The 18,486-nt window shown below is 41.2% G+C and overlaps 1 protein-coding gene across 11 annotated transcripts in view; it reads right to left on the bottom strand.

The window, feature by feature from the left end:
* The window catches only part of KIF21A (kinesin family member 21A), an 86,779-nt gene extending 71,023 nt beyond the window's left edge, over window positions 1-15,756 (bottom strand). For 5 of the 11 annotated variants that reach the window (XM_038155734.1, XM_038155735.1, XM_038155736.1 and 2 more), the window contains exon 1: window positions 15,334-15,753. In XM_038155734.1, coding sequence (XP_038011662.1) covers window positions 15,334-15,377 — 44 coding nt within the window. In that variant the 5' untranslated portion in view covers window positions 15,378-15,753. Of the gene's footprint in view, window positions 1-15,333 lie in introns of all 11 variants that reach the window. The other 6 variants (XM_038155731.1, XM_038155730.1, XM_038155732.1 and 3 more) reach the window with 4 other exon arrangements.
* Window positions 15,757-18,486: the final 2,730 nt, after the last annotated feature.

Here is an 18,486-nt window from a genome sequence, read left to right as displayed (position 1 = left end):
CTTGGCAACTAATACTTCTAAATCTGGCATTTCCCAGCTGCTCTCAGAAATCATCAATGCAAATCACTTGTGGCTTGTCAGCATCAGAGTTCATAGTCCCTCATACACTGGAGGTAGCACAGATGCTTTCAAATTAAGCATTCATATATTAACTGTTCCAAATTGCCTTAGAAATTTCAGTTTATGGTAACTGTCTCGCTGTAGTCCTGATCTGTAAACCAAGTGAGATGGTTACAGTCCTGCCACAAAATTTGTGACCCAGCATCTCATTCCTCCAAGCCCTTAACTTCAGACAACAGAAGAGCTTCTTTGGCTTAAATGAGACCTAAGAGGACAGTGCATGAAGAGAGTGCTCACAAGGTTTTCCAGGAGCTAAGAAGGAACTTCACCAGGAAATGGAAAACAATGAGTTCATACAAAATGGTGTGTAAATGGCATACTGGTAGTGCCTCAAGGCCAGGGAGGGTATTACACTAAGGCTTATATAAAGCTTTCATAATGGGTCACACATTTATTAAAAGCTACAGACAGATACATCTCCATAATAATCCATAACTTTACAGCTGTTTCAGACAGTTTTCCTCACCAGCACCATGAAGCCAGAAGACTGGATATGAGCACAAGCTACAGACTCTGCATTGCCAACTGCTGTGAATCAGGCAGCACCTCCCACACCTCTGACTTCCACTCCATGGCTGCACTCAGCTTCAGCCACTCACCACCCCTGCTTTTACAGCAAAAAGGGAAAGAGGGAAAAGATCATTCTACAGTAACAAAGCTCTAGTGTTTTGGACAATCTTGCTTCCACTTAAAAGAATTTTTCTTAATACTACAGACAACATTTGAGGGATGGGGAAAAGAGGTAAAAGGCAGCATATGCTATGGTACCAGATATTTAGAAAGAAAAACTGAATATTTAGACAAAACTTGTTAAGGTAACTGGTGTTTCTACAGAATTTGTCAGCAAGTATTAAAAAAGTCTTAAGAGGGTGTCAATAGATCAATACTTTTTTTTCCCTGGAATTTACAGGTTTCTCCAAAACAGGTACTTTAAACTTTTTCTAAGACAGTCTGCTTTTACAATTTGTGTCAGAGAGAAAACTCGGTGCTGTTTAAAGTTTTAATATTTTGCTATGTCATACTATCCAAACTGTTAATCGTATGTTTTAAGGGATTTCACCACTGAATCTGAAGAAAGGCTAAGGCAAGAAAGATAGCAAAAAAGGCTCTTTCAGCTTTTAAAAAGTTTTTTAAATAAAATGCTGTCAGGACTGGGTTTTTATGGAAGATTTTTGCTATTCTTTGTGGTTTTTTTTTTAAGAAACATGACAGCTAAGCAGATAGCATGACCTTAAGATCCTCCCAGAAAAGTTTGTTTTCTCCCTGGTTTCAACTAGACTTTGACTGCCCATGCCTTATCACTTGACTTTTGTTTACACAGAACTACAGAACTCTGTCATCAAATCAAGTGCAACTGTAATGCAGCCCTTACGTAAGCTCTATCATATGAATAATTAGCAAGGCATAGAAAACTACAAATAGCTTATTTCCCAACTCTACTTACCATTAGAGTTAACCATTTCTAGACCACTGAACCAAGGATCAGTGGTTGAAGAATGGGAACAAGATAAACTGAAACTGTAAGATTCAGGACAGGAAGCAGGATTACCTAGCACAAATGAAAGGAGAGGATTTCTTTGACTCGGCATTTGAGGTCAGGACTGGTTTTACTTCAAATACAATCATGTTTTTAACAGAACACAGAATTAGATTCTCAATCAAATCCAGTTGACCAGGGTTACACAATATGTCATTAAGTGTCAGAATGGACAAAAAATTTATACAATCTTTTCTGTCTTTTCTATACTGCCATCCTCATTCAAGATATCACAGAGTTCTCAGTTCAGAGAAACAAGACTGCAGCCCTCTGTTCCCTGGCAGCCATTGCAATGCACTAAATTGTTTATCTCTGATCTGCAGCAGCAGTGTTGGCAGAGGAGTGTTGGCAGAGGGGTCTTGCAACAGCAGCAAAAATGGAGCAACACAAAGACTCAGCAGCTGAAAAATAGTCCAACAGTGACACTCCACCTAGAACTTGCTGACAAAGCAGAAACTACTTCCGTACCACTAGCAATTCTTGCTGGGGCTTCAAAAAAAACCCAAAAATCCACACCACAATGAAATCTAGTAGTGTAGTCCTTTGTTACCTACCTTAGCTAACAATTTAAACTAACTAGATCAAGACTCAAATGCAAAAAAATAGACCAAAAAAAAGCTTTTCCTTTTTAAAAGAGAGCCCCTTGTGTAATCTGTAGTTCTCCTCTAATTTTTGCATCAGTCACAAGCACATCGAACTCAGCAAGTCAAGTATGCAATGGCACATAAGGATATCCAGAAAGATTCATGCATCAGATTAAACAATTTCTGTCTGTCTTTGAACCTTTCAGACTTGACAATGAAACTGGAAAGTCCATGGCTCTACACTATCTTGGCATCCCTATCTAACTGTGGAGGACTAAAGGGAGAGCTTTGAATGTCCATTTCTTTTGGAAACAAAACTTCTCAGCTATTTCCAAAGTAACTGAAGATAAACCACACCCTTGTGCTCCAATCATACCTAGATCAATAAGCAATAGGAGTCTCCTCATCACTGAATGAGCACTCAGCAGACAGGCTCATTGTTACTCCAACACCACAGCTGGCCCTATAAACAGCAGTGGACCTCCAACTCTGTGTATGTTAACCTTGTACTGAAGAAAAATACCTAAAACAATTCACACAGATTATTTAATTATTTCCAGTCTTGGAAGTGAAGCAGCCAGTGTCCCCTAACTATGGATTAGCTCAGCCTAGCACACAGAAGCAAGGACCCATAAAAGGTCTATGGCAGCACCACCCTGACACACAGGAGTGGATCCAGAGGATTCCCAGTCCTGGTAACAGCTGCAGCAGAGACAGACCCCTTGAACACAAAAGTATCTCCGACATTTTATTTCTTTATTATCAGAATGGAAAAATAGCATGACACTAATTCAAGTTACTTGTGAGCAAAGGAGAGGACCTCATACACATTTGCTGTGCTGGAGTTACCATCCCCCTCTCCACCAAGGAGATGGCAAAACAGGAGAGCAACTACCACTACAGCAGGGCAGCACCTGACAAGCATTCTGTCCCACTGGATATTCTCTGGACAGACACACAGCCTTGAACAACGGAAGTCTTCTCAAGGTGAAAACTGCATGTATAAATTAAAGATACACACATAAAAGGAACAGTCAGTTGCCCAGCTAGACTAGAATTAGTCATATTTCCTTGAATGGAAGGAAATATGGAAGTCAGTAGCATTTCCTAGCTACAATCTGAGAATCAAAAGCATATAAAGTCAAGAGACACAGATGTGAGCTTTGAAGCATTTCATTCAGTCTACCAATACATTCCTGTTTTAAACAGATTGAACTTCAACCAGACAGCTCTTACACATACTAGGCAGATATCCAGCAATACAAACCAAACTGAATGCGAACTTCGCCCAGTGCTCCACGTGCATTTTATGACTACACAAATCTAAGTAAATAAATCAAGATAAAAAATCCAATTTTCATATACAAGACAAAAACTGATAATGCACAAATTATAATTAATGTCCAAAGAGTCATAAGAAACCACTCCAAAGTAGTCAATGCTTTGGGTTGTATTCACAACAACATCACATGCTTCATGGGATAAATCATTGACTATTCTACATATTTCTTTCTGTCATACTAGAAGATACTGTCTGAACAAGCCAGAAGAACTGGAAGAATGAAACATGAACTGTCTCAGGACAGGGAAAGAGATTATTCTATGAGATGGCTGAGAAGAGCACATCTGAAAAGCAAAGAAACATTAAACAATGATGGAGGGTAATTATTCCCATCAGTCAGCTCAGTCAAAATAATGAGTAAGCTTAAACTGTGGCAGAGAAAAGGCAGGCAGGTGAGCACCACATATTCCTGCTGGGAAAAAAAGACTGTTAGCCCAACCTGAATCACACTCCAAATGCTTTCACAGCTGCAATACCACATTTACCATGAAACATTCTTCAAAACAGGTAGGAAGAGAATGAGGAGAATGAATAGACTTTACACAGAGAGTACAGCAACCATGCAAGCAAACAACAAAAGCCTCCAGTACTTCACCCTGTGTATGCGTACAACACTATCTCCTAATGGCAGCCCTATCACCAGCATCACTGAATGACTCCCAGTCCCCCAAGAATCTGACCTACCATATTCAGAACTCAGCTGAAGAAGAAGCTGCATCCCTTTTGCTGAAGGTGTCCCTCACATCTCACCTTTCCAACAGATCATAGGCACAGAGCTCTTCAGTATCTTATTGGCTTCCAGGCCTTGTCTCCTCTCTGTCAGTGCAGAAGAGAGGATTACCAAGACAAAAGGCCCAAGCTCCTCCCTGAGGTTCCCACTGGGAAGACAAGAGGCACTAGTCACAAAACAAAGCAAGAGATTTCCCAGCTCAGCACAAGGAGGAAATCTGACCATCAAAAATTGGAACAGTCAAGTACTGGTTGCCCAGAGACAGTGATGAATCTCTACGTCAGAGGTTTTTCCTGGACCAAACTTTTGACAGGGCCTTGCAAAACCTCACCTGAATTTAGTTTTGACACTGCTTTGAGAGGGAAGGCTGGATCAGATGACCTCCTGAGGTCCCTTCAAACTTGGATTAATCTAGGCTTACCCATCCAAATCAGTAAGGCTTTACTGTTCATGGGGACATTGTCACACCTCTGTGAACACATTCTGATATTTGAATGGGATCATTCAATTGTACTGAATTCAGGTCCTGGCACCCCACATGCAGCTTCACAGAATTACAGGCAATTGGGGTGGAAAAAAACCTGGGAATGTCAGAGTTTATTCACCCACTCTACCTTTCTGAGCCAAAGTATTAATTAATTAACCAATTAATTAATTTAACATTTAATTAAATATTTATTTAAATATTAACCAATTAATCCAAAATCTTCCTGGCAGTTACCTGAACTGTTCTGAAGAGCTTCCTGTATGAACAATTTCACATCTCCATAGACAAAGCACAGGTTTATTTCCCTCCCTAGTCAGTTCATTCCACAATATCCATCCTTACAATGGATAAGTATTTTCTCCTCTCTTTTACTTTTCTTACTGAAATTTAAATCTACTACGTTTTATCGACTTCACCTTGAGCATAAAAACCATTTTATTCCCTTCCACTCAGTACTTGACTCTTGGTATTTTAGGATGTGTCTCTTATAAATCTTCATTCCTCATATCTCACATGGAACCAGACATGTTTTCCAGACAAAGAGCCCTTTCTTGCCTCTTTTCAATTCCTCTTAGTCTGTCCACATTTTTTGTGAGCAGCAGGACCCAAAACCTATCACTAGACATCAGCAGCACTGAACAAAAAATGGATTTCTTTGCACCTTCATAAAGACTCCAGGTTCTACATACATTGAGTTTCTTCTTTTGCTACAGTACAACACTACACACTATGCTCATGAACAATGCGCACATTCCTCAAACATTTGCCTACAACAGCAGCAGAGAGTGCATCAGCACTTTGTTTTTAATCAAGTATCTTCCAAGATGTAGGTCAACAACATTCTGTGCAAGTTCCCTGTTGCCAAAGAGGCATTTCCACACTCATGATCGTGAGAGCTGGAAATCAACAGCAGCGTGGGCCAGCTGGCACAGGCCAGCGCAGCTCTCGGGGCTGCAAGCACACAACAAAGCACTTTCATTTAAACTTTCAGCTGTACAAAGTTTTTTGGAGGTCCTTTCCAACCTTGAGAAGCCTAGGATTCCTCTTCGGGGCCTACCAGGGCTGTACTTGTTGACATTTAGAGAACAATGAGAAGTCCATCTGTTCCTACAAGCTTTGCAAACAACAACGATGAAATAGATCTACAGCAACATTTTAAAATGCAGAGCCAAGACAGTGGGTTGACCAGCCAATGCAGATCACTTTGAAGACTGTGTGAGGAAGACAAAGAAAGAAAGAGAGCAAACAAAAGACAAGCACGAAACAAAAAACTGAAACAATGAATCAAACAAACAAATATTTTAAAACCCCACAGACACACCCCCCCAAGAGCAAATTCAATTCAGCCCCAATTCAAACCAAAACCTTTAGGGAGTACAAAAAAGAAAAAAGAACATTAATTATACTAATGTTTAACTGTCAAATAGTTTACTTGCAAATACCAATTCAGTTCTATCTCTCATCTTATTTTTAGAGCTTACTGAACACCAATCCACTTTTGCTGAACTCAGAGTTCTGCTTGTAAAGACCAGAATGGCAATTTTATTGTTCCTGAGTGATGGACTGACTGATAAGATTAGACAGAAGCATAAGCTGCACTCTAAGTGATACAGATTGAACAGGTGGCCTTCTCTCTGATCTACACCCTCTTCAGACACTTACAAGTAGAATCCTTCTCATTTTGATCACCTCCAGAAAATATGCACTCAGATATTTAGCCACCCTTAGCCTGCCATAAAAATATTTTTCTGGTCTTTAATACATTTCAAATAGCTTGCTCATAAACACACCAGCCCTTCCCAAATATACCAGAAATTCACATGCATGATATAATTTTAACTAAAAAAAGAAATACAGATATTTAGATGGTATCAACATCTACAGTCTGCAAATACATACAGATAATAATTTTCAGGAAAAATTCAAAGGCTTCACATTACAGAGACAGAGTCTAAAAACTATTTCACATATACTTAAAATAAAGATTAGACTTCAAAAAGAATGCATTTGAGACTAGGGAGTGAAAGAAACCTTACCTGGGCAACTTATGCAGAGTGACAACTAAAGCAATGTATGGTTTGCTTAGCAGGTAAAAAAAAAAAAGTAGTTAGCTACTTCCTCCAGATCAAAGTGTCTGGTACAGGCATAACTTTTTTTTTTTTTACTCTTCACAGAAATAAGTGAAGAGGAGAAGGAGAAATAAAGCCATATACAGAATTTTTAACTTTAAGACTTTTCATAGAAGGTAATGACTAACTCAGGTGTTTCAGCAGAGTTGGTTCTCATGATATTACATCATGTATTATTTATATCATGTTTACTTTGAAGCTACGTCTTTGGCCTGAGGATCTTATGACATAATTCTAAGATGACAATAAACAAAGTGCCAGGGGAGCATGGGGAAGGAAAAGCAGGAAAAGAACATTAAAAAAAGGAACAGATATTACTACCCACACTCATACCCTTCTTATATTCTCATACAGGTGGAGATGGGCACGCAGGGATGGTGTCCTATGACAGAATCAAGCACAAAATAAGACAGAGGCACTGCTGCAGTTGGTAAATCAATACCACAGAGAGTGATTAGCAACTCTAGGACCTTGGGATAATGAGCTACTCAAAATGACACAAAAGGTCTCTGGACTCATCTCCCAGTTAGCCCCATACTTAAGGAAAAAAAGTCCAACAAAATGAATGCTAAGGATTACTAACTTTGGAAACCAAAGTTAATTAGGTAAGTATTTTGAATAAAATATACACACACAAACATCTTAAGTCTACATTTCTATCACTTTATTCCAAGAAGTCTCACATGCAACATGATACCAAATACTTAAAGGAACTCAGATATGCCACTTTCTACATTTTATGCAATATTAGATGTTTTACTATACATGAGAAATTTCCCAGCAAACCAGCTAGTGACCCCAAAATTATACAAGACTGTATCTCATCATTTGAAAAGTATTTCTAGAAGATAAACTCTTCTTTTGTACTTTAGCCTATTATCTATGATTTGCATAACTTCTTAAACAACATTGCTAACAAACCCTGTATTTAATATAGTTTCTTGACTGACATTAGTACTTCACAGCTATGCAGCTTCCCAGCTTATTATGTCACCTTAAATTTGTTTTAGCAGTATTAGGCAAAGGATAACTAACATAATTAGAAATGGAAGGAAAAATAGCTCAGTGAAAAAATGCACAGCTTAAAGATAATAACAAGAGGTTGGAGAATTGACTCAAGATGTGGAATACCTTTTTTCAAGGCCCCAGATGAGATTAGACCCAGTAAACAGAGAAACCTGTTTGATCAAACTCTTCCATTATCAAAAGAGAACATGGCAGAAAAGATAAAGTGTCAGACTTTGAGATGTCTCACAAAAGGGAAACATTTTCTGTCTAGTCCTATTACCAATAACATTCCATGAGTTCAGCTCTGGTAGTTGAACTGGTAATGCTACAGCATTGCAGTCCTTTAACTCTCACCCACCTTGAAAATACTGCTTTACTCATGCTTTCACAGAATCAGTTATGCTGAACATAAAGGGAAAGGAAAATAAGTATCCTTCAAAGCTACAATATCCAAGAGGAAGCACTTCAAGAATCCTGGAGTATTTGAGAGCTAGTATGGAAAGATTACACTAAATCTAAAATGTCCTGCAAAGAGACAGTTATTTGCTAACCAACTGAACTATGCAGAGTCCCTACAGCAGCATAAATGCAAGAGCCAACAGTGAGACACTAAATTATCCCAGACAACAAATCCTTTAGTCCATTTTTAAATTCAACAATGGAAGTGCACTGTTCAATTTGAATGCCTATAAATTGCTGTGTATAGTAGAACAATCATAACCTTTTACTAAGGTCTTGTTGCTCTCAGCTTTCTGTGTCAAAGCTCCAGGGCAAACAGGCTCAAGGGACAAGTCATGCATTTTTGTTAGGTAGACATAAAGATGTAAAGATTCTTAAAGGGTGCACTGTCCCAACCAGCATTTGACAGCTGATTTAAAGAAAAAAAATTTCTCTACACAGAAAAATAATTATTCCAGCAATAGTCAACTCTACTAAATCTGCTGAGGATACTACTAGAATAAAGGAACAAATGGTACTCACTCCTCACTCTTTATTTCCATTCAGATTCTATTCAGGAAATATTTTATGCTACTCAATCATAAGATCTGCATCAGCCAGTTTCCACATTTTAGAATACATTTTGAATGTTTTGTTTCTCTATACATCAAACTCACTGTCACACTAACCTTATCTTTTCAATAGTCTCCATTTGTATCTTGTTGCTATAAAACACATCAAACAAGACCATTTTTGAAAAATAAGCCAGCATTTCTCCCCTTACACTGGAGCAGATAAATTTCACTAGAAAAAAAGTGGAAATGAACACAGAACTATTAAAAAAAAGGCAAAAAAAAACCAAACCAAGGAAGAATAGGAAGAAAATGAACAAAGATTTAAAACTATTCAAGAGAAGAGAAAGAGAGCATAATAAAAAGGCACAGTTCATGTAGTTACTCTTGCTAGACTTGTTCAGATTTGGTTTGATTTCTAATTAAACTTTCTTGTTCACAGTTCAAATGACATTTCTTGAAAGTGTTTTACATGGAAATAATATTAGCACAACAAAAAATTCTCTAGACACCACAGATATTTAGTATTCTGCTGTATTTTCTGTAAAACAAAAAAAAAAAAAAAACACACCTACAGTTGCTTGATTTTGCCAGCAGCAGTCAGGCAACCTAGCATAAAAGCAGGAATTGCAACAGCCATCTCTGAGTGGACAGCAAGGGCACCCTATAAAAGGCTTAGAGCAAATCAAGGGAAAGCAGGGAAAGCAGAGGGAGGGAGCAGGACTCTCTTGATCCCATGCACAAGGGTCGTTCAACTACTACAGAACAATTTACTGATGTCACACAGTAAACCTGAAAACGTGAAGCTCAGAGTTCAGTAATAAAGGAATGTCTAGGCCAAGAGATCAGAAGTAGTACAGAAAACACCATTAAATGGAAATTAGTGGCTAACTTGATGATTTTTCAAAGCAAAGTAAACTCCCAAGTCTTCTACAAACTTTGGGAAGTGACAAGTTAAAAATATAATTCACCCAAAAGCACGAGCAGACTGCCGAGGTCTGCCAGGCTGACGAGGTCCACCAACCACTGCTTTTGCTTTTTCTTCTTCCTAAATTCAAGAACTTGAATGGCAAAGAATCTTTTGGCAAGGAATACATGGCATTAAGGGAAAGGTCCAAGTAGGATTTCTTTCCCCTCCATCCAAGAATGAGTTTGTGTTTACAACACGAGTGGAGAAAAGGGAAGTTTATTTCCTAGAAAGCAAGATCACAGATTTCCGCCTGCCCCAAGCAATATCAGTAACGGATGATCGAGTCAGATATTATGAAACCAGAATTAATTCAGCAGCAGATGGTGCCGTGTCTTTTCTTCAGCTAAAATGCAAAACATACCAACGGGGTAAAGTTTCAGAGAAGGACAAGGGGATGTTTGTGTAATTTAGAGAGCAAAGAAAAACATCAAAACTAACAAAAAGATATGAAACAGGAGCTTTCCATTCACACACTCCATGCAGAAGAGTTATTTCCCAACAGCTTGTTATTTAATGCTGCTGATAATTTCTCCTTTATTATGTGGGGCATTCTTGTCTACTTACAGACTGCTTCTGTACTTACAGAACTTCATTAACACAGCTACATATTTTCCCCAAAAAACTTTAACAGCTGATTACAGATGGGAAATAATTACTGTCTATTAAAATAAAAAGTTTGGTCCATTCTAAGGAACCAGTGGATAGTACTGTAGTCTATTGCTGTTGCTTATCTAGTTACAGAATGATTTATGAGAATGCTTAGCACTGTATGGGAAGCACAAAATTAGGACCTCCAGAGCTTAGAATAGATACCACAGCATACATGTCCATTCATCTAGCATCTGAGGATCTATTCAGGGTGGGAAGCTTAAACACATCTCTAACTGCTTGCACAACAGCAGCCCAAGAAAGAAGATCGATCTCAGCTGCCATCAAAGTGCTTCAAAACACAGTTGTCTAAAAAGGACAGGTTCCTTTCACTCTGTTCCTTCTTTCCTAGTGTATCTAACAATAGCTGGATCTAGCACAAAGGAAAACAGCCTCACTATAAAAGCTTAAAAAGAAAATGCTTTAAAAGAAGAATGCTAAAATGTGAAAAGGTAGAGGGAGGCATGACAACAAACAGCAGATTCCATATGGGGAGGAGAAAAACCCACACAAACTAGTGAAGTAGGAAAAAAACCTCACATAGGACAACCAACTGATCACACAGTTCAGCAACTGGGGGTATGAAAAGAATTCCATACCAAAGCTTTGCAATGGGAAGCTAAATTTGCAATGGATGAACATATTCTACTTGTGCAATCAAAAGTCAACGCTGTATCCGAATGCCATGCCACAGTAAGCTTTAGTTGTAAAAATCTCTAATCTCGACTAAACTGTATTAGTAACCAATGTGTTTTTCCAGCATATTTCATCTCCCTTTTGGAAAACCAGAAACAGAAGCCGTGTGGTTTTACTTCATCAGCTGCACTTATTACTTCTACTGTTACTAAAAACATTTACCTGTAGATCCATTACATTTTGCACACAGTTTCAGTACTTGGCAAACATCAACCTGTCACTTCTGTGAAGCAGTGTCACAACATACTGCAGACACCCAGGGTGGGTATGAAAAAGACATTTTTTAGGTATCTCAAGGCAGAACTGGGTGCCCAGATCCTCTCTACACACATGAGGAGGAATGTAGCAACACTCCTGTTCTTCACTTGAGGGATGAAACAAAGCAGATGTCAATCACAGCAGATGAAGCAGCACCAGTAAGGCACTTTTACCAAAGCAGGGAAGAAGGGAGATATCATCCTTGGTATGCCTGTGTGTAAGTGGAAACTTTAACTACTCTGTTCTTTACAGATATTAAACATGGCTGATTATAAAACGCCATCCCCTGAAGCTTCTTTGTGTTCTGCCCATTTAACACAGTCTCAACTGGGCTCCATCTTCCATGAGAACATGTCCAATACTGAAGCTCTTCAGCTTCACCAACAGGTACTTCACATTCTTTTATTGTCCACTCCATCTGAAGTGTCACCAGGACCATCTTCTCTTAACTACTGGTCAGCTTGTACAGCAATTCATCTTTTCACACCGTACTTATTTTCTTCTTCTGTTTTAATACAGTATCTCTAACAAATCAACACTGAAGCTTATCATCTATACATCCAGGGCCTCCAGTGACTCCCAGTGGATCAAGGCTGTCTTTCACCTTTGAAGGGCTAGAAGACAGACATTTCCTTCAATGCTCTGCATTGTTATTTGGATCCTGTAGTGGAGAAGACATAACAGACACCCTCCATGCTTTAACAGGTACAGTCCTCCATACAAGACTTCTTGTTAGACCTATCCAAACATTATTGTTCTCCAGAAGTTCTTTTGTTTAACACGTATCCAAAAATGCAAAGGACTGAAACACCACTTTGATTTCTTAGATCACCACTGCTAGAACATCCTAAAATGGCCCCAAGCCACATGGAGCAAGGACAGGCACTAACTGTTGGAGCCATTTCAATTCCTGCAACCCAGCTGAGGTCTGGTTGGTGAAAGGGTAAAAGTAACTGCATGCTTCTTGGGTGACTCCATCCAGCCCCTTGCATGGGTCATACAACAGCTCTGAAGTGCAGTAAGAGACCCAGACCACTGGCTGTGGAGGATCTAAACCTTAGGTGAGAACCTCATCTACCCAACACACCACAAGCCTACACACTGCATTCTGCCAGTAGACACCACTAAAGTTGCAAGAGACAAGAGTTAGAAACTATAATCTACATCCTTTTGTGAACTTGAAACAGTTGCCAATGATGTTGATAGCCTTTCATAGCGTTCTTGTCAAAAGTCAGTCTTCATATGCTGAAAAGACACTTAAAGCAAGACAAATTTTAAACTTACAAAAACGATTGTTTTTCACATTTAAAAGAAAATTCTCTAATCAGATGACTGTTTTCTATCATGGGGGCTCTGACTTTATCTGAAAACAGACACTACACATAGTCACACAGAGAGCAAAGCTCTTTGCCAAAGTTGCACACCATCACCTACAAAGTCCACAAGTCTTTTAGTGGTGGGTGACTAGAGAAAAATATTTTCTTAATTGGGGAATTTAACATTAGTTACTGGATTATCTGCCAAACCATTTTCAGCTTTCATGCTTCACTAAATCGGAGCTCATCAGTCACAAACCCATGATTACACTGAAGAAAATGGGGAGCAATTAGCATACAAGATGATAGCTTAAAGATGGTGCTAATTGGAAAGAATGAAGTTTTTTTCATTCCTGTTGGATACAATTAGGTGAGACAACCAGGTTCTGGAAAAACAATTTGCTAAACAATTTCAGTGATGTCTATTCTGTAACCAGTGTTTAAAGTCTAAGCAAGTTCATTCCTTTGCAGTATTTCTTGCAACCACGGGGGTTGCAAACTAAAAGCTGGTCCAGCTGAAGAGAGAGCCTTGCTCAGAAACATACATACAAAAACACAACGACTAATTCATCCCAACTGTGGAGATGATTACCGAACTGAGCTCAAGTTGCCAAAAAGAGCTGAAGAGCAAAACCAACAAGGAAAGAGAATGTAATGCTCATAATGCACGGTACAGCACGGCACCAATACACACTGAGATGCAAAATCAGTTGAATTATAGGACTGCACAAACTGCACAATCAGAAATAAAAGAAAACCATCTACAAAGAGCTACTGGTGCAAAAAACAATTATTGTGCATGCTTTTGTTCATGAACGCTAAACAGAGAGGGGAAAATCTTGTACATGAATAGTTAATTTGCCAAAAGGAAGAAAGCAGACAGGAGGAAAAATACAATCCTTCATTATTAGTGAACTGCAGTCAGGCACAAAATGTTAGTTAGACAATTATACTGCAGAAATATACCTCATGACATCAGGGATTTGTTGTCAAAAACTACAGCTGGGTGACTTTAATTTACTTCTACAAATTCTTTACCATATATTACTCCTAATCTATTTACCACACACCTACAATTACAAATGTATCTCCACCAGTAGGTTTTTTATTTAATTCCAAGCTGCAACAAACCTCTGCATTTGTAAATGAACTTCTACATCTCTATTTCTTTTGGCTCAGAACATATTTAATATTTTCTTCAAATGAGAGAGAGCAGTCTGTAAACCTGTAACACACCCTGTTTTTAGGATCACACCTATCTCATATTTTCCTTTTTAAAAATACAGCCTAATTATGCTTTAGAATAGTACCTCTCTGAACATTATGTGAAAAATGCTTTAACAGAGAGCACTCACAAAAGCATCTCTCCCAACAGAAAATGCTGCTGCACTCAGACTTTAATGAACAACTGCAGCATACACACCACGTTATCAGGCAGGGGTGGTGCTTCTCTGTTTACTGAAAATGTTATTGCACCGTTCCCCCCACTACAAGTATCAACAATAGCAGGCAGTAATATCGCTTATTTCTGCATCCTTCAGAGAAAACAGAACAAACCTAAGAAATCACCCTCTTCATCTTCCTGAACGACCCTTGAATTCTCTACTGCAAGATTGTCCAAGGACCCACTGAGACAAACAGACCTTCCCCCAAGGTCTGATTTCTTGTGTTGTAATACTCCAAGTGTGCCAGATAAAGAAACTTCTTAAAAGTAAAGAAATGAATCGACAGTATCACAATTAAACCCCAAATATTGACACACCTATACCTAAACAGACACAGATATATGCACAAATACATGTATTTCTCCTCATGCTTCAATCATGTAAAGACATCTTGAAAACTAAAGCATCCACAGGCTAAATTGGAAGCTCTTCAAACAATAAAATAGTATTTTCATGTAGAAAACCGAGAAGAGCCAAGAGCTCGCTGATGAATAGCAGATTTTTATCTCTGATTAAAGAGCAATTTGAATTAACTGATGTTATAAAATTATTTAAGCTCCCCTCCCATCATGAGTTCTACATACACCTAATTCCTACGTACTGCGAGCAGCCCTATGGGAGTCCATCCCTCCGGTATGTGAGGTTAGACACAGCCTCCGCAGGATAAAAGCCTTTATCCTTCTAAAAATACCAGCGTGCGGGATCCACTCTCCTAAAGCTCCGTGATGCAAACAGCATCGCCACAGTCCAGGGGTTGCTCTGCTTCCATGAGTAAGCACTAGCAGCACCGGGCTATAATTAGTTGGAGTATTTTTAGGGTCACCGCACAAAATGAGAGAGAAATGACTGAGAAAGACCTCAGAATGGTGGGGGGGTTCCGCTCTCCTTTGGCTATTTCCTACTGCTGTGAGGAAAAAGAGGCTCCGCAGGGGCCGAGGGGAGGCGACCCCCTCTCCGCGGGAAGATGTGCCGGCTGCCGTCCCCGGCCGGGCGGGTGCTGGGAACACGCCGGGCCCCGCCGCCCGCCCCCGGCCCGCAGCTGCCGCCGCTTACCTGACCGCCACCCGCACCGAGCTCTCGTCCGGGCCGGCCGACATGGTGCCGCGGGCGAGGGGCGGCCGCAGCCGCGCCGGGAGCTCCGCCGGGCCGCGGAGGAGCTGGGGGCACTGCTGCGGCTCCCCCCTCACCTCCTCCGCCTGCTCCACCACCTCCTCTCTCCAGCCATTTTAGGTGACTGAATGAATAGGTAGAGCCGCGGCAGTGCGGGGCGGTTCGCACCGCTCCTGCTCCTCCCCCGCCCGCCCCGCGCCGGCCCGGCCCTTCCAGCGCCTGGGCAGGGAGCGCTGTCAGTCAGCCACCGGCGGGCCGAGCCACGGCCCCGGTCACCGGCCCCCGCCCCGCCGGCTCCGGCGCCGCCGCCCGCTGCAGCCGCAGTGCGCCAGCGGCCCCGCCCCGGGCCGCCGCCAGCGCGGGGAGACGGCGGCGAGCGGGCACTGAGCTCCCGGCACACACCGACACCCAGACAGACACCGCCTCCTCGACACGCACCCCTTCTCCGCATGCCCCCTTCTCACACACACACACCCGCACGCCCTGACGCGCCGTGTCTCCACGCACACCTGTTCCTTATGTGGACACACGCTCCTCGCGGTTGCCTTTCCACACGCACACACTCGGTGCTTGCACAGTTCCCCTCACGCCCGCTCGCCCACGAAGGCTCGGCGCACTCAGCACACACGGTGCGCTGGCAGCTGTGGGCGCACACGGCCCTTCGAGGTGCCCGGCCACACTGCCACACTGCCTGTTCCCCTGGGGCACACGCTGGCCGCTGCAGCGCTGCACAGCACAGCTCGGCCCCACACACCTCTGCGGTCACGCTAACACTCCGCTCTGGCACATGCTACGCGCAAGGGCTCCGCACGCAGCTTCCGAGGCCTCCCTCCAGAGAAAGAGGGGCTCATCCCGCCGGGCTCATCCCGTCTGGGCTGGGTCGTTTGCCCTTACACGTATTTCCCTTTCCCAGGCAGGAATGAGATGTTCTCATTCCTCTTCTGGCCCTGTGTGGTCCTCGCGACCCTCGTGCCGGCGGGAGCACACAGTTGTCCCACCTTCCTGGGGTACTGGCAGGTCTGTTTGCCGAAGCTGCTCCAGCCAAGCATCTCTGTTCTCACTTCGCTAATGAAATGCCTGGCTTTGAGCTGGAAACTGAGTGGGCGGATGACACTAATTTTTGATGCAAATCGTATCCCTGCCAGGAAAGAAGCCTGATTATTTTGCCCAAAACAATTCACATTCCTAAGGAAGATTTTCCATCAGAATAGGCCTGGGTTTGAATTCTTAATGATATGCTAAAAACCTTGCAGTTCTAGTTGTTTTGCTTCTGATTGAGAAGGTTGATCACGCCCAGGCCCCAGCCTCTGTCAAAGATGTGCAGGTGAGCTCTCCCAACCAGATGGGGCCTCTAGACATAACCCTGAATCTTTCAAAAGGCTCTCCTTCTCAGCAGGAACCCACTGTGTTATTGTTGCTCTGCATGTTTCTCATAGTTTTTTCTCTAGCTTTTCTCTACTTTTTCTTTACTTACATAGAAATTAAATTGTTTCTAGAAAATGCCCCACCTGGAAGTTGCTATACAAAATGATGGTCTCATTTCTTCTGAATTACACACCACCAGCATTCAAATCCCCAACAGCACTTGAAAATAGTGGGAACTTAAGCTAGATACCATATTGCTGGGGTAAACTGAGATAATATTTATCCAAAAGGCAGAAAAATGGAGACACAGATAGTTTCATTTCAGTATGAAAATCATTGAGGGAATCTGGTATGGGCAGAACAGAGACCAGATTTCCTTGGGCTTCTCAGCTCATTATTCTGTATTTGATGCCAGAGGCCAGATGCCTTGTTTCTCCTTTTGTTGTGATATTTTATGGGATGGGCAAGATAGCAGATAAAGAAAAAGCTCCTACAGGTGAATTGTGGTTGGCTTTCGTACCAAACAGCCTCAAAATGAAAGTGATAGGAGTTTCATAGGTCAGGGCATTTCCATCTAAGAGGACTGAACACTCATGATTGTGTCATGCATCTGTGGGTATTGTACTCCTTAAAAATACCTGCAGCTCACCCACAGTGAGTGGAATCCTACAGCCTAATTAGGTTCTGACAATTTATGTGCACCAGATTTACAAATCCAAATCTTATCCAAAAGTATCTAATGCATTTTTTTTCAGCTGTCATAGTAACAAGGTTACTGTAATAAGCATACTCAATCCAAATGTATACCCGGGCACAGCATTTATTTCACACAGCATCTTTTGCTGTCCAGCAAAGCTCATCATATTGCCCATGCCTGTAAAATCCTGCTAAGTCAGTGTCTCGGGTGTGCCATGTGAGCTGTGCTGAAAACTGAGCAGGGAGTAGCAGCTGCAGGATGCTCAGACTCAGAATCATACTCGAGACCTTTCCAGGGCCATTTCTTTTCTGGCTGCTGTGTGGCTGTTAGACATCTGCTTCACCTTGACTTCATCCAGCCCTCTCTCTTCCATACTGAAAAAGAAGTCAGCAGATCAAAAATTCTGGCAGTTCTCCTGAGTTTAAAGTCATGTATATAAAGGGGTCAGTATGCACAGATTTCAGACCTTAATGACAAAGGTTTTTTATCCACATTGGTATTACAAAATGTTGGTGCTATAGTAAAATTACTCTAAGTTATGTGTATTTCAGTCTTACAGTATTACCCTCATATTTTCTGTCTTGGACATTTCACTATAATTCTAGACTCTTCTGAAATTGATCTAGAAAGTGACATTTAGCTTCTTACCATGTTTCATGCAAATTGCTTTGTTTGTGTCCATTCAGATGTAAAGCAGGAGAAAGACATAGGTCCTGTTTCTATGCAGAACTTTTCTCTGTATTCCCCATTTCCAGAAAACATACAACCCTTCTGTCAAAATGAGCTTTTATTTTATTTTTACCCAACTTGTCCAATGTAAACAAGCAGAGTGCTATACTGTTCACTTGGCTGCACCAGGAAACTTAAATCAAGTCTGCTTTTAATTTCTTATAATGTGAATGACCTGTGCCCTCCAGCATCCTATTCATCTCCTTGAAGGAGTAGCCTGAATAATATTAAGGGCACAATATCTCCATTTTTTTATTGTCTATGTAGCTAAATTGCCAGTGTCTAGTTTATCTTTATATAAAGCT

The sequence above is a fragment of the Motacilla alba genome, chromosome 1A (assembly GCF_015832195.1).
Source record: "Motacilla alba alba isolate MOTALB_02 chromosome 1A, Motacilla_alba_V1.0_pri, whole genome shotgun sequence".
Classification (NCBI taxonomy): Eukaryota; Metazoa; Chordata; class Aves; order Passeriformes; family Motacillidae; genus Motacilla; species Motacilla alba.
The sequence above is the reverse complement of the archived record's forward strand: the minus strand, read 5'-3'. Positions and strand labels throughout refer to the sequence as shown.